The 16,363-nt window shown below is 38.6% G+C and overlaps 1 protein-coding gene across 5 annotated transcripts in view; it reads left to right on the plus strand.

The window, feature by feature from the left end:
- Nucleotides 1-12,624: 12,624 nt before the first annotated feature.
- The window catches only part of ano1a (anoctamin 1, calcium activated chloride channel a), a 50,922-nt gene continuing 47,183 nt past the window's right edge, over nucleotides 12,625-16,363 (plus strand). Inside the window, exon 1 of one of the 5 annotated variants that reach the window (XM_028014860.1) lies at nucleotides 12,625-12,745. Coding sequence is in view for 4 of the 5 variants with exons in the window: in XM_028014856.1 (XP_027870657.1) it covers nucleotides 15,378-15,438 (61 nt within the window). In the remaining variant the exon portion in view is untranslated. Of the gene's footprint in view, nucleotides 12,746-14,904; nucleotides 15,439-16,363 lie in introns of those variants that run through there. The other 4 variants (XM_028014856.1, XM_028014855.1, XM_028014857.1 and 1 more) reach the window with 4 other exon arrangements.

Here is a 16,363-nt window from a genome sequence, read left to right on the forward strand (position 1 = left end):
TTATTATTCCGTTGAAGAAACCTGGGAAAGATCAGAGTAACCCTGTAAATTACAGACCAATAGCTTTAACATCTAATCTGTGTAAACTGATGGAAAGGATGGTGAATGAGAGATTGACACAATATTTGGAGTCAAAACATTTAATTGCTCCTTATCAGAGTGGTTTTCGTAGAGGGAGAGGAACAATGGATCCTATTTTATGTTTAGAGGATGATATTAGAAAAGCTCAGATTAATAAAGAAACTGTTGTTGCTGTGTTTTTTGATGTGGAGAAAGCATATGATATGTTATGGAGGGAAGGGTTAATGATTAAATTACATCAGATAGGTATAGGAGGTAATATGTTTAATTGGTTATGGGATTTTTTAAGGGATAGAAATATTCAAGTTAAAATAGGATGCCAGTTTTCGGAAATATGTAAAATAGAAAATGGAACCCCTCAAGGAAGTGTGGTAAGTCCAACATTATTTTCAGTTATGATCAACGATATTTTTAAAGAAATATCCATTGGTTTTGGTAAGTCACTTTTTGCTGATGATGGAGCATTATGGAAAAAGGGAAGAAATGTGGACCATCTTATTGTTAAAATACAGGAAGGTATAGATAAAGTGAGTAAGTGGGGAGTAAAGTGGGGCTTTAAATTTTCAATTGAAAAGACAAAAGTAATGTTTTTCACAAATAAAAAAATAGGGGTTGATAAAAAGTTGTGTTTATATGGGAAAGAGTTAGAAAGGGTTGATTGGTTTCGTTTTTTGGGAGTAGTTTTTGATAAGAAACTAACTTGGGGAAATCACATAGACCATATTATGGAGAAGACTAAAAAGGTTCTAAACATTATGAGATGTTTAGCTGGGTTGACATGGGGTGCAAATTTCGATTCCCTTAGAAATATATATGTGTCTCTAAGTGTGGTGTATGGATCAGCAGCTAAAACTAGGTTAAAAAAGTTAGATGTTATTCAAGGCCGAGCACTGAGAATATGTTTAGGGGCAGTTAAATTAACACCAATATGTGCATTACAAGTAGAGTCAGGAGAAATGCCATTATGCATTAGAAGACAGCAGCTAATGGTAAATTATTGGATAAGTTTAAAAGGACATAATGCAGATCACCCAGTTAAGAAATTATTAGGAGAGTGTTGGGAAAGAGGAAAGAAACAAATGGATAGTTTTGGGTGGGTTGGGGATAATAGAGCGAACATTTTTAATGTATATTATAAGGAATTTAGTCCAACTGTATTGTGGCCTTTGAGACCGACATGGACTTGGAAATATATTAATGTAGACAGAACACTAACAAATATTAGGAAAAGGAAAACATTAGATACTTGCCAAGAATTTTATAATCAAATGCAGAATAAATATAATGAATATTTGCAAATTTATACGGATGGGTCGAAAGACCCTAAAAGTGAAGCAACCAGTATAGCTGTAGTGATTCTTGAATTAAAGATTAGTATTTCAAAAAGAACATCTGATTATTTGAGTGTATTTGTGGTAGAACTAGGTGCTATTTTAGTAGCTTTAGAATGGGTGGAGGAAACTGATAGGAATAAAATAATAGTTTGTAGTGACTCTCTATCTGCGTTGACGAGTATCGGAAAGGGACGTACAAAAAATCATCAAAATATTTTATATGAGATTATGGCGGTTCATCATAGGATATGTGAACAAAATAAAAATGTTGTATTATTCTGGACTCCTGCTCATGTAGGTATTATGGGGAATGAAAGAGCAGACAGGCTGGCTAAGGAGACAATTAAAAAAGATGATATTGATATGCAAATAAAGTTATCTAAATCTGAATAATTTGGAAAGAAAGCAAGAAGATATGGGAAGATAGGTGGGTAAATGAAATAAATGGAAGACATTTATTTAGAATACAAAATACAGTCGATGTAGAAAGGATCAGAGGATTAAACAGGAGGGAAGAGATAATTATAAATAGAATACGAACTGGGCATAGTTTCCTAAACGGAACTCTTTTTAAGATGGGGAAACATCTTACTGGTTTATGTAGATGGTGTGATGAAGTAGAAACAGTGGAACATGTTTTGATTAAATGTAGGAAATACGAAAGTCAAAGAAGATTATTAAAAACAGAACTAGGTGTTAGTAGGGAATTGAAATTTGAGAAGGTGATCGATCAGCTGAATAATATTGAGGGGAAAAAGAAGATTTTTCGTTTTTTAAAAAACACTGGGATTTTTAAGAGTCTTTGAGGAGTAGGTGGTAGGAGTCAATAGAGGGCAGTAGTGCAACATAATTGGATGCAAGCTGCCGTTAAAATCTAAAGAAGAAGAAGAAGAGAGTTAAAGTTATGTCTCGATTGAACAATTAATCCAGCTGTGAATTTCTGTTGTTCACCATTTGCAGCATTTTGTCTCAATGCCTTAAGTGATGAGCAGAAACGACGGAAGCCCCTATTTGCCACTCCGAAAAAAACATATATCTCTTAATAATAAGATATTATCTCACAATTATGACCTAGGTATCGTACAATTAAGAGATATCTTATTATGACATAATATTTCTTGAGAGAGCTTGAATTGGCTCCCTAGCATTCGAAAATGGATGAGAGTTTGACTTGATAATATATAAAGAAATGGAAGTTAAGATCGTTGAGCAATAGTTCAGAAGTGGTTTGACAAGGGTGACCATAATTTGATTTCTAAGAAACTCTTGGCCTATGTCCTGAAAGTCTTCAGTTAAATAATCAACATCAGTACTGACAAATATTCCTAATTTCTTAACATATTGGTATGAGGTAAACCATACCACCACATCTTAAAAGACTTTCACCCCGTTGCATTAACATCTATCATTATGAAGTGCTTTGAGAGGGTGATTAAGGACCACAACATCTCTATACTGCCTCCGTCATTTGACCCATTCGAGTTTGCATACAAACCTAACTGCCCGACTGAAGATGCCAGAGAAAAGAAACACCCATGTACGGATGCTGTTTTTGGACCCAGGATCTGGTATGCAAACTGGGCTTCAACACTCCACTGTGCAACTGGCTGCTGGACTTCCTCACAGACAGAACTCAGTCTGTCCGTGTGGGTAATAACACCTTCAGTGCCATTTCTTTGAACACTGGCTCCTCTCAGGGCTGTCTTGAGCCCCTAACCTCAGGACAGCCAGTTTCTGACAGAAGTGAGGCTGCCATGTACCAGCACCACCAACCCATCTGACCACCACCAGCTTTAAATTGTTTTAATAACATATTTTACACTTAACCCTCCTGTTATATTAGTTTATGAGGTACAGCAATAATGTTTCTGGGTCAATTGACAAGCTGATTAAAATCAATATAAATGAGTCATGCACAGAGTATTTTTATGTTTCCCCACACACAGCAAATTCAAAAGTGTTAAATGTTTTGGTGTTAGTAGACTTTATGCAACAGCAGAGTTAATTTTACTCTAATAGAGTCACATTCTGTTTATGTAACTCTGGGGTGTATATTATTATTAGTAGTTAAAATCCAGTGTTAAAACAAAGTGTTTGCGTATCAAATCTAGAGGTGTTAAAATGGAATCAGTAACTCTTGACTTCTTAACTCTGAACTCCTACAGAGGCTGTAACACTGAAGGAGTTCATTCACTGACCCAGAACCACAAGTTCCCACCGAAGTGAAGCGAAGCCAAAGGAGCCAATTTATTTCAGGACAATTTACTTTCCACATGTCTGAGTTATTCACTGCGCTTGGTAAGTCATTTTTTCTGAGATGGTTTTTAACTATTATTTTGAGTTGAGATCAAGCTGTATGACTGACATCACGTTCGCCTCACGGCTCGGTGTTAGCATATTTAGCTTAGCATGCCAAATGTTTGAGGAGTAGGCCTATAAGTGTTGAAAAAAAATCGAGCCGGTGAACATTCAGTCAAATTCTTGGCCAACAAACAGATCCGTAATAATCTGGAGTATATTTTTTCCTGATGTTGAACGTTTACATGAATATTGGTCATATTTATCAACCTTTCTGATCATTTTTTTTCTTTTGAAAAACTGTAAAAGGCTTTTTCATGTTGAAAGCATTATTCCTGCTGTTGTGTCTTATATACATTTTGCATGTATACATGCATACATGTTTTAATCCTTTTATTGCCTTTTTCTATATATTAGTACCAGTATGGTTGCGGATGAATCGCCAGTCGTCAGCATCAACCTCCTGAAGCCTCCATGGATTCTTCGAAGATTCAAGCTCCAAAAATGATTATGTAAGTGTTAATATCAGCTACTCCACTGCAGTTTCACGTATCAGTTCTGAAGAACACTTCTGAAGTGAGTTGAAGACAAGGGTGAATGATGGTTCAGAAGTGGATGTTCAAGAGAAATTGAAGAAAGAGATGTTGTACCAGAAGATTGCAGTCATCTTAGCAAATGTGTTAATAGTAGGGTTATTGTTGCTGCAGTGATTCTACAGGAAACATGTATTTTACATCCAATGTGCATAAAACTAATGTTTTTTTTAATGAAAAGAATCCTACAGCAGAACAATTTACTCAGTCATATAAATCATAAAAGCTGCTGGACAGCAGCACAAAGGAAAATAGGAACAGTGACGTTTTAGAAGGTTCTGTTGTGTGCGTCTTCATGTGGAATCTATAAGTCTCCACTTGATGGCAGTGTTCAGTTTCAATCATCAAGACACACAGGCGGCATTCCAACACCCATCCTGTTAAAACCTGCCTGTCAGGTTTCCTCCTCAGTTTTGAATAAACAAGTCTGTTCTTACATGGTGGTAGTTTTCCACTTGGCAGAGATTGCTATTAAAGCCAGCTGTCACTTGCATGTTACATGTAGAAAATAACTGAGTGAAACTCGACACAGCAACAATGACGTAAGTGCTCTCATCAACTGAGATACGGGTGAGATGTGTGATGAAAACAGGGTCTGTTTCAAAAACCCAAATGCATCAGGGAAATGATTTTACTATATTCTTGTTCAGCTAAAACTAATTAATCAAAAGGTAAATATTACAGCATCATCTACAAAACAATGTTTCTTAAAAAATTTGTCATGTTGGCATGTATTACATTATATTTAATAGTTCTTGAGGCAATACCCCTCAAAGTCATTACCTGGAGAAATCATTAGCTTTGGTTAAGGCTTTAATGCTGAATATGATCAAATATTATAAGTCATACAGATGGAACAGATACAAAGTGACATTCAGTGTCCAGTGCTGGGCTCCACTTAGCTCATCTTAAGAGTGACACCAAGTGAAGCAAAGATTATATATGAGTTCTGCTCTTGTCTCCTCATTCTGCTCCCTCTCTCAGAGATGTCGGCCTGCTTAATCAGTTTTTGTTATGTGTAACATAGAAGACTGTAGCCTGTCTTAAATGTTATGGCTATGTAAGCATGTGACCAGATAAAAGAGACAGAGAAAAGACACAGGATCAAATATCCATAACAACATTCTCAGATCTAACTGTCGAAATTTGACAGACTTTTAGTGGCACGTTGGTTTTGATGAGGTGATTTCTCCCACCAACTCGTGAAACTTTTCTGACAATGAAAAGGCAATTCTTCTTCCTGTGTGTTCTGGCTGAGGTGAAATAAGTTCATGTTTACAGACAGTAATCTTAGGAGCCATTTGAGCTCAATGCCTAAAACTGGCTGTCTGCTCCTGACTCCTCCCTCTAGCAACGTGTCTTTAAACGTTTTTTGACTTGTTATTGAAAGCCTTCTGGTTTAGGTCTTTTAAGCTGCACTTAGTTTGTGAGTCCAGTTATCTGAGGTGTGTATTTCCTGTCTTTTTTAACAGTAAATGTCCATAGAGGTTAGATTTTCAGGTTTCTTTGATTTTGCTGATTAGGACCTTTCAGTCTGAAGTTTACCTATTTTGCCTTGGCTTAAGTCTCTTGTCTCACTTAAAGTTGAAATTATTGTTTCTGTTTAAGAACACATCAGCTCTTGAAAGGTAAATTATGATGTTTCTCAATAATTATTCATTCACATTTTGAGGCTTTTTATTGAATTTATGAAGTACTGACTGTATGCTAAGCAACTCAAGCAGCATTATTATGTAATTTGAGATTTATATTTAGTTTTATTGGGATCTTTTAAATTGTTGATTACTCTGTTAATTCAGATCTCTGTATTGTTTCCTTTTGAATTGTTAATATCATCAATAAAAAAGGTTGCTTTTGCCTTTATGAACTCTTGTGTGACTTTATTTTGCAACACGACGAACAGATGTTAGTCATGTTCCTTTCTACTCTTCAGTGTTGTTTTAAGGGCGTCGTCTTTTTGATTCATAAGTAACCTTACCTTCTTACTTAACCTTGGAGTGACATATGTAGGTCAAATACCATTTTTTTTATGTTTTATTTGACTAATTTCAAGTTGTAGTTCTTAAGACAACATAAAGAACAGTATAGGTTTAGTACAGTTATCAGAGCGATATTTTGTAGCTTTATGCCAGAGTGTTTGTGACAACAAGCTTCCACCATGCTACTCTGAGGTTTCATGAGGATATTAAACCAGGTGACAAAACTACCTGACAGGAGAGTGAGACGGAAAATATTTCTGACATTGCTGGTTTTAAAACCAGATGAAAATGGTAAGGCTCATTAGTTAAATACTTGGATAAAAAATAACAAATATTTCTATTTCAATACAATTCAACTATGATATAGCAGGTAGAAAATACTAATATGTCACCAGTTCTTACTAAAGATAAACAGTTTTTTATGGCTGAATGTTAACATGTTTATAAAATCAGTCAAGTTCTATCTCATCTATTAAGTCAGTGTTTGTCTGTCTGCATAAGGCTGTGAGAAAATGCCCCAAATCATACTCCTAGCTGTGGAGGGGTCCAAGCTAACAGGCTTTTTTAATTTAAGCCTTGTCATGACAGGAAGTGTGTGTGTGCATGCGGGGGTGGGCGTGTGTGTGTGCATGTGGGGTGCATGTCCGTGAGAGAGAGGAAAGAAAAGATACAGAAAGAGGGGGAGTGATACGGGGAGTTTGGGGGAGTGTGGGGACAACAGGAAACGGGTTGTTTGGTGCATGGGAAACAGTTATTTTGTGCAAGGGACATCATTTGACAGTGATCCTGTTCACACTGATGCTAAATATAGAAAATGTGTGCTAAAATTAATATTTTTATTGGAAATTAGTAATGGTCTAGGAGTACCACACCTCTAGGCCAATAATTCCTGGAGACATGTAGTCCTACCCTGTAGATGTATATATGTGGATATAAGCAATAGTTGGATGGATTATTGACTATGAAATTTAACAGCCTAGAAATATGACAAATGTTATGAATAGAATAAGCAGAGTATGTAAACCTATCTATTAATAATGATCTCATCTTTTGTATGTGTTTAATTCATTTTGATAATTGCTATGAGTGATAGTTTCTTTACTCGAATGAAGAATCATTGCTCAGGAGATGAGTGGTAAAGATAAGAAGTTTATTTACAATATTTAGTGTTGCGCAACAACAACTTTGGATATGAATAACTATTATTATTTGCTGAAGGCAAATACAGCAACATTAGTGATTTACATTGCAACATTCAAGTCAGGGCATCACTCGATTATCATAAAATAAAAGCCAAATAGTCCAGTCTCGGTTATTGTTTTTGAATGCCTGTCCGAGAAAGTCTTAAAATGATAGATGAAGGCATAAGACCAGCCCTGACAGTTTTGAACAATAAAGGACCACATGTGTGGAACAAACACAAATAATTTTTCTAAAATGTACAAGAGTTCATTAACAAAAGAATTCAACTTTCCAGTTAAAATAGTTGAATTAACAAACTCACTAAGCTTGTAAAACTCAGCTAAACTAAGTCAAACTATAAAAAAATAATAAATTAAAAAAACGACCACAATGTTAAACAGTAAAATATTTGCATAGAGTAATACAGAGTATTATAAATAAGAGCAGAAAAACACATTTATTTTAGAGTAATCTGGAAATTAGCCAAATTATTTTCCAACAAATTCATTTTTTTTCCAACACAATATACAATGTAAAATGTATAAAACTGCCTATACCACAACCCCTAGCAGCATTTTTGCACCCAAGCAGTTTGATAGATAAAAATCTTGCAAAGCACAACAAAACACTCTGAAATAGACAATCTCAAACATAATGAAATTGTGTGACCTAAGCTGACTTATCTGCACAGACAATTAAGGATGACTCTTAATTGAGTCATCCTTCAGTACCAGAACGAGAGGAGCATAGTGGTGTGGTCAGAAGATTGATCTAAATATTGAAACTATCAATACCAAGATGAGTATTGGTATTAGATCAATACAAGATTGCTACTTTTGTTTAGTTTCGTTTCCATGTATCCACCAAATTACTCAAATTTCTACAGAGTTCATGCAACTACAAATGCAGGAATTAAAATGCCAAATACCATTTTCAATTTGAGAGAAAGATTTCGTACCTTCATAATGCTTGCGCTCAAAACATTGCTTTCTTTATAGTACAGTCTGTTTATTTCTTCCCTAACTGCCAATTTTTACAAACATATAAAAGCAGCTCACCCTTAAGAGGAATCTAAGCAGCAAAAGAGGAGATCAAAAATGTATTTTCCTCTGTGACAGCAATCACTTCTAAAGCATCATGAATGAGAGAAACAGTCTTAAAATAATCCAACCCACTGTTTGTAAAAACTGGCAACAGAAACTAAATGTATCTTAAGTTTTTAAGGACAATGACTGACTTCAATGTAGCATCCATGTCCTCCATTGTTGTGTTGTATTTGTGTCATGTACTGATCACCTCATGCTACTTTCTGAAAGACATCACTCTGGTCTCAGTAGGGAACATCCCACAAGTGATGATTCACAGAATCACTATGTGCGTCATAAAACATAATGGTAACTATTATTAAGAAGGTCCTCATAACAATTTATAAACATGGAACTCCCAACTCATGTCAGAGCATCAGGTGTCACATTATTGGGACATATTGGCTCATTTTACACATCCTTTTAAGCCATCAAGATTAAGCTTGATGGCTGAGAAACTGTCAGACGTTTTTCATTTCTGAGACAGCCGATCCATCCTTCTATTCTCCACAAAGTCATCATCACAGAGACTGGAAGGCAGACGGACAGCTGTGGAGCTGATAACAGATTCAATGATGTATGGACCAATGGATCGCAGAGCGAGTTTCATGGAGATATACTTGAAAGGAGCCAAGCCTTCTGTCCAGGTGAGTACTGGGTGCTGGGGTGCATTTAGAGTCAGTGAAATGGCTGTTTTGTTCAGCTGTTTGTAGGAGTGCAGAAACACTATTGCTTGCAGTGACATAAGTGGTGATGGACCAAGATGATTGAAATGTCTTTTTTATCTGCTGGGAAGAGAAGAGGTCGGTAAGCAAGGGAGATCTCAAAAGGGGACAGACCAGTGGCTACAGCGATACGTCCATGTATATATCTTTAGTTGCATTGATTACTGCAACAGTGATCAAAAAATTAATCCTCCAGCTGCAGCTGATCCAGAACGCTGCTGCTGATGTTCTCACTAAAATCAGGAAGATGGAGCACATTACCCAGTTCTACAGTCCTTCCACTGGCTCCCTGTAGCTCAAAAAATAGACTTTTAAATACTGTTCATAAATCAATGAACGACTTATCACCAAAATACATTAAAGATCTGCTGGTGTTGTTTCAAACTTCCAGGCCTCTCAGGTCTTTTGGTTCTGGTCTGCTCTGCAAACTCAGAAACAACAAAAAAATATTGAGAAGCAGCTTTCAGCTTCTAAGATCCACAAATCTGGAACAAACTTCAAGAAAACTGCATAACAGCTGAGACACTGAATTCCTTCAAATCAAGGCTAAAAACCCAGTTGTTTGGAATTGATTTTTGACCATAATTAATGGAACATTGACCAATATATATTTGCATTTGATTGCTCTTGACAAAATGTAATGTTTACTGACTGCGTGGTGTCTTTTATGACTGTATTTTTGTGTTTTTATGATGTAAAGCGCATTCAATTACCTTGTTTATGATGACAAATAAGCTGTGCAATTAAATTTAAAAGCAAATCTCTTGGAAGTGAAAATAAATTTTAAAAATGTGCAGCAATCAAGTTTAAAAACAGATCAGCATCAGAGAACTATTGCGTACTTGAAGCTGATCCTTTTGAATCAGTGAATCACGATCAAAGTCTATCACAGGTTAAAGTGGAAAAGGTGATTAGAACAAAAAAATCCACAGTTTTTCCTGTAATATTAGCTGTTCAACAAAAACAACACTAAAAGGTTTTATGACAATGTTGTTCCCTACACTGAATGCGGGCTAACATGAATGATGCTAAGCCTGCTGGGTTGACTGTCCTTTGGATAATCAGAATAACTTCCACAGACAAAATTGAAAGTCCTTATCAGATTTATACGGAGGCAGGAACAACATAGCATAACATTGCATTAATGAGGTGCATTTCATTTTTGTGGCCTATTTATTTCTACTTGTCAGACAAAATCTAACACATTACAAAATCAGTGGGTTTCTTTTCATTATAGTTTAGTGAGAAATTCCTTCTTTTCTGATCTGCAGAATGAGTCTTAAGGTGTGGTCTCTGTAAATCTACACCCAAGGCTATGAAAGTCTAGATGTTGCTGAGAAACACATTGTTTCCTGAGTTGTTTATTCAAATATACCTTTGTGTTCCCTGCTCTTACTTTTGATTGCAAATCTGGAAAGGATTTCATTCAGCCACTTGCTAACATTTAGTTTTGCCACATAGTAAAGCCAACTTAAGACTTAGTTTTTGGAAACAGCACAATTTAAACCCTGCAGAGCATGAGACGGCAAACAGCCAACAGGCTTTAAAGCAGGTGCTTACACAGAACCTCCACTGATAGTATAAGTCAGGTTTGCTTGCTTTCTGAAATGCAGTCTGTGATGGATTGACCAATGCCGCTCTGGTACCCATGTGTGTTTGCTCAGACAGGCATGCATTTGGACACGCCTGTTCACACAGGTAACCCCTTCCTTACAGTCTTTCTCTGGTCCTTACATGTAAAATTCCACAGTCATTTGACACCCACCCACTGGCGGCCAGCAGCCTCTGAGTATTGGTAGACGTAATGGCAGCCCATGGCTCCAGACGGGAGCTTTCAAGGCAAATTCTCAATAAAGCTGAACATTTCCGATGTAAGCTCACGGAGACTGAGAAAGGTGAGGTCATGGAGTCATAGGGTGAATTCACATCAGCCATGAACTCTAGTTGTTTGCCTAGAAAGCCTGGTTTGTTGGTGGAGATGTGGATGCGCAATCGAACTCGGTCTTGGTTCAGTTGAAGTGCATCGGCATTTCGAATGCCAATGCAAATGCCAAGTAGACCAGAGACCACTCCAAAAGCAGGAAATGGACTACAACCTAGGGCAGGGGTGGGCAACTCCAGGCCTCGAGGGCCGGTCTCCTGCAACTTTTAGATGTGTCTCTACTTCAACACTCCTGAGTCAAATAATGAGGTCATTAGCAGGACTCTGGAGAACTTGACTTCACTTGGGGGGTGATTCAGCTGTTGGATTCAAGTGTGTTGAACCAGGGAGACATCTACGAGTTGCAGAACACTGGCCCTCGAGGACCAGGATTGCCCACCCCCGACGTAGGGGATTCTGGGTAAATACAACCAAAACAAATGTGAGAGTCTAGTGGTAGCTGGAGAAATGCCAAAGACAAAAGTGAAATCCTCCAACCACTACAATCTGACACCGCTTCATTTTTGTTCACATTTAATGAAGAAGGAAGTTGCACTCAGTGTCTTTTTTTAATGTAAATTCCTTCATTTGTTCTTGGTGCAGCGCCACCGCAGGTTAGAGTGGGAACAGATTGCTCAAAGGGTTTGGTTGGTTTGGTTTAATCCAGAGTGAAAGAGAACCACAGCAGCTGAAAATGTTCCAACTTTAGACCCCAAACCAATTGAGTGTACCTTATCCAGTCACATGAAAAGGAAACAAGACGCTCTAGCGAACTGTGAGGAGAGACAATCTACTGAAGACTGGGGTCGTAAGTCTGGTTTACGATAAAACCCTCAGCCCCCCAGAGACATGAATGGATAGATGGATAATATTGTATATTTGTTTTATTGTTCATCATTGTCTTCTTTAAATCCAGATTTAAAACCTGATTTTAGTTACATCTAAATGGAAGGGGATGTAAAAATGCTGCTGCTCGAAAAATAATGTTTTCCTCCTGACCTTTACCTGCTGAAGCCGTTCTGACAGAACCACAAGACCAAAGTTTGCTCTCAAATTCTTTGTCCCACTGAATGCCTCTAGTGGTGCTTTTTCCAACTGGTAATTACCCAGCAGTCTACTACAAGTCCACACATGTTGTCTTGGGAATGTCGGACTGTTGCAATGCGGCTGTGTTGTGATTATCAGGTAGTGTGGTGGGAGGCATGTGTCTGTTTCTCAGATTATGTTTCTCAGATAATTCCAGTTTCCCAAAAAGAAAACAATAACTGCTGCCAGACCAATAATCCTTTATGAGCTGGTTTGGGTTTATAAAAGTATTTTTCCTGGCTTCCGGTCATCCAGCAGCCCCGGCCCTGTACCCCAACCTCTAACATGATCACCTAATGACCTGACGGTGCTAACCTGGGCAGGCGAGTGGGCGGAGTCTTTCCTGTGGATACCATAAGTGCTTCCTCTTCCACCTTGTCTATGAACAGGTGAGCACAGGTGAGAGGAGGAGTCCTGCATTCACCTTCAGCAAAGAGCTTCAGCGCACCTGAGGACTGAAGGTAAATATCTGGAGTTTCTTTTCTTCTCTTTTCTCTCTCTTTTACCTTCTTATTGTGTTTTAGATAATCGTGTCAGCTGGCCAGACTCCTTACTTTATCCTGCTAGTTAATTATTTTTTTGAAACGTTTTTTGGATTGTCTGTGCTGCGCACTGATTGTGTCACGCATGCCGCTATCGCCGTGTAAATGAAGCGACTGTACATGCTGGTGGTTTTGTGGGACGCGGTCACTGAGCTGAGCAGGTGTTGGAGCTTTGGATCCACCATCATGCGAGCGCTCTGCTGCGCTCTGAGCGCCGGTGGGCGGCCCCTGCTGGCGCAACACTGCTACAGCTCAAGCTGCCTTTATGCGCAATAGGAAACCAGGCTTACGACCCCAGTCTTCAGTAGATTGTCTCTCCTCTCACAGTTCGCTAGAGCGTCTTGTTTCCTTTTCATGTGATTGGATAAGGTTTTTAGGAAAAAACGTTCTGTCTGTCAAAGAGAGAGAGAGAGAAAATCCAAACCAGCTCTCTGTTAAACTGTGATTACTGGTAAATTTGAATAATGAATAATAATGATAAGCAGGGATTCTGTGGGGAAAGGAATAATTTTGATAGCAGCTCAGAAATTCTTCCTTCAACTCTCTTCACTTCATAGAGTGATATCTGGTTTGTATCAGTGAGAGGATTCTACAATACAGAATATGATGTCCATCGATTTCCTGTCCCCATGTAATCCTGTCCCAGAGTTGGGGTATTTTAACCAGTAGGGGGTTGGTTGCTGCTTGGTTTATATAATCAGTCCAGTTGCAGGCAACTGTGGCTCAATAGGAAGAGTTACCACTGGAATTGTAAAATTGAGGGTTGATTCCAGCTTCCTTCCAACACATCAATAAGTTGCAACCCCAGATTGCCTCTGATCTAAGTAGCAGTGCGTGAATGTGACTGATGAAAAGAGTTTCAGTTGATCAGTATGTCTATGAAAGATACATCTGACCTTTAAACGGTTTTATGTATTGTAAGGTTAGATTTAATGTCTGTAGCAGCTGATGAAGACGTCTGGTCCTGCTTTCCATGCACTCAGCTTGCTTCAGCCCTGGGGGAAGAGCCAGTCCTTCAACCCTCAGAGTAAAACATTCTGCAATTATTCCTTAGAGGAATTTGAAGTTTACATTTAAACTCAAATGCTTAGAAAATGTCTTCAGCCTGAGAAGAATCCACAACTTCTAATTATTCAACTTCCATCGAATAATTGTAAGTTGAATAATTACAATTACAACCAGTGGACTGTAGCCTAGATGTGTATTGTCTTATTTTACTGATCTCTGCTTTGTTTTTCACGGCGCTCCCAGTAAAACAGGAGACAGAAAAGAGGAGCAGGCTTTTCTAAGGAAGATGCTATGAACTTTATGCTAGCTCTGAGGTGATTCAGTCATTATTTTTTTACATTTGAGTTTGTGTAGGTTGATGCTGTGACTGGTTACTGCTGCTCCCAGCATCAGGGGTTCACTAAGGGTTTTATCAGCATTCCAGTCCAAAAAACTACCATGGCATGTTGAGTCAATATATTAAACTACTTACAATATTACCCCAACCACTTCAACGCCGTATTGTATTTTTTAATAACAGGAGGAAGCCTGTTGTTTTCTATCAGTTGGAAGTTATTAAATGAAATAAAACAGTGAGAAGTTCAAGTCTTCCTGGATCTTGTGTCTGATCACAGTGCTGCTCAGGTTTCTCATTGACCAGGATGGGAGGAAGCAGTCAAACAGATTCACACCAAATGCTGTGAAACTGTTTGGATCTGTGTTGGCTGACCGGGATATTAAGTGATCTTTGAATTGGACATATTTTAAGTGTTTTGAGATTATGTTTTGTTGTGATCCAATGCTAGATTAATGAAGTAAATCTGACTGAATTTTAATTAAATACATAATGTTTAATCCTAATAGGAGTGAGCAGATTTAGTGATGGAGATTTATTGCTCAGTGAAAGAATTCCTTTATGCTGCCATCTGCTCTCTGCTTCTTTATTTGACATGAATTTATTTTAAAATGAATAACTCAGGAAATGTAGAGGGACATTCCCCTCTCTTGGGAGAAAGACATTAGCTGACGTGTGAACAGTTTCACATGAACTGAGACGTTGGGAGCCTCACAGCTCCGTCGTTCCTCATTTCTCCCTTGGGAATTGAATGCAACACGTTTTAAGAGAGTTTCGGCACGATTTTCGCGGCGCTTCCCCCAGCGCAGAGTCGGTGCGCAGCAAATGTCGATTTAAAGAACAGCGTTCTTCCATGCGGTTAGGAGGCGTGTTAGCCCGGAATGCCCGCATCCTGACAGATAATGCCATCCGGGCGCGTTTTCCTGAGCCGCGCATCATTCCCACTGACCGTCTCCTGGAGAAATGCAGCCTGCTGTGTTTAGATGCTCCCTCTCTGTCATTAATTGGAGCTTGTGGTAAAATCAAGCAGCAACTGGTTCCTCGGTTGTCTCCGCTCCGAGCTCCCGAAGAGATGGGAAGCTCTCCGTGCAGCCTCTCCACGCTGCAGCGCTGACTGTGCTGGCTGTGAGGAGTGGATGCTGCTGCAGAGAGCCGGAGCTCCGCTGATCTGCTGGGGAGTCTTCTCTCCAGCCAGTCCCCCTAATCCCAATGGAGCAGCAAGAGGAACAGGTTGGGGGCTTGTCCCACCATGGCAGTAGTCAGGAATTCGGTAAGATGATTTCCCTTCATTTGCTGAGAGAAAAAAAAATCAGGCGCTTATTTCTGACCTTAAAGTCCATTTGTCTGATTCTAGACAAAGCTTAAGCTTTTTGCATCAGAGCAGCCACGAGGTCAACTTGTTCATATTTTTACAAGTCGTTGCTCATTTCTTCTATTGAGTATTAATAACATTCAGTTAATGCTTCTGCTGCAAAACTGCCCAACTCCCATCATATTGTAATGGTCTAGTCACTGTTTGGTCTAAACTCTGTGGTTTGTCTGCTGGAACCAGGGGTGAAAGTAAGTATGTCCGAAAGATAATGTCTGACCAACAACCGGCTTACTCTCAGCTGGCCTGGGAACACCTGGGGATTCCCCTGGAGGAGCTGGAACAAGTGGCTGGGAAGAGGTTAGTCTGAGCCTCCCAGCTGAGGCTGACACCCCACCACCTGATGAAGTGGAAGAAGATGGATGGATGGTTTGCACTTTGCTTTTAGAGATACAGAGAGAAAATATAAAACAAGTTACTAACAATTTTTGTCATTGTACCAGCAAGAATCTAAAACTCCTTCCCCTGTAGCTGGACCTGAATTCAGTTCAGTTCAGCTGCAGGTGTTAGTCCTGAAGGGAAACAATAGAGCTCTCATTACCCACCTGTCTTCAGAATTATTCTTCATGTTTGGAGCGAATTTATGGCTTTGAATGACAGGCCACATATTTTCATGAGTAAATAACTTTATTACCTTGTTGTTATGCAGACCAGAAGTTGAAGTGATTTGATGCAGACAGGTTTTTCCTCTCCGCCTTCTGTTTGGTCTGATTTTATTTTTCACACCCTATGCTGCTGTGCAGTTTACATAGACCCAATAAAAATACACATACACATTTTCCTCACGGTCTAAAGTTAAATCAGTTATTTTGTTGTAGGTCAGTTA

Source organism: Xiphophorus couchianus, chromosome 4, assembly GCF_001444195.1.
Source record: "Xiphophorus couchianus chromosome 4, X_couchianus-1.0, whole genome shotgun sequence".
Taxonomy (NCBI): domain Eukaryota; kingdom Metazoa; phylum Chordata; class Actinopteri; order Cyprinodontiformes; family Poeciliidae; genus Xiphophorus; species Xiphophorus couchianus.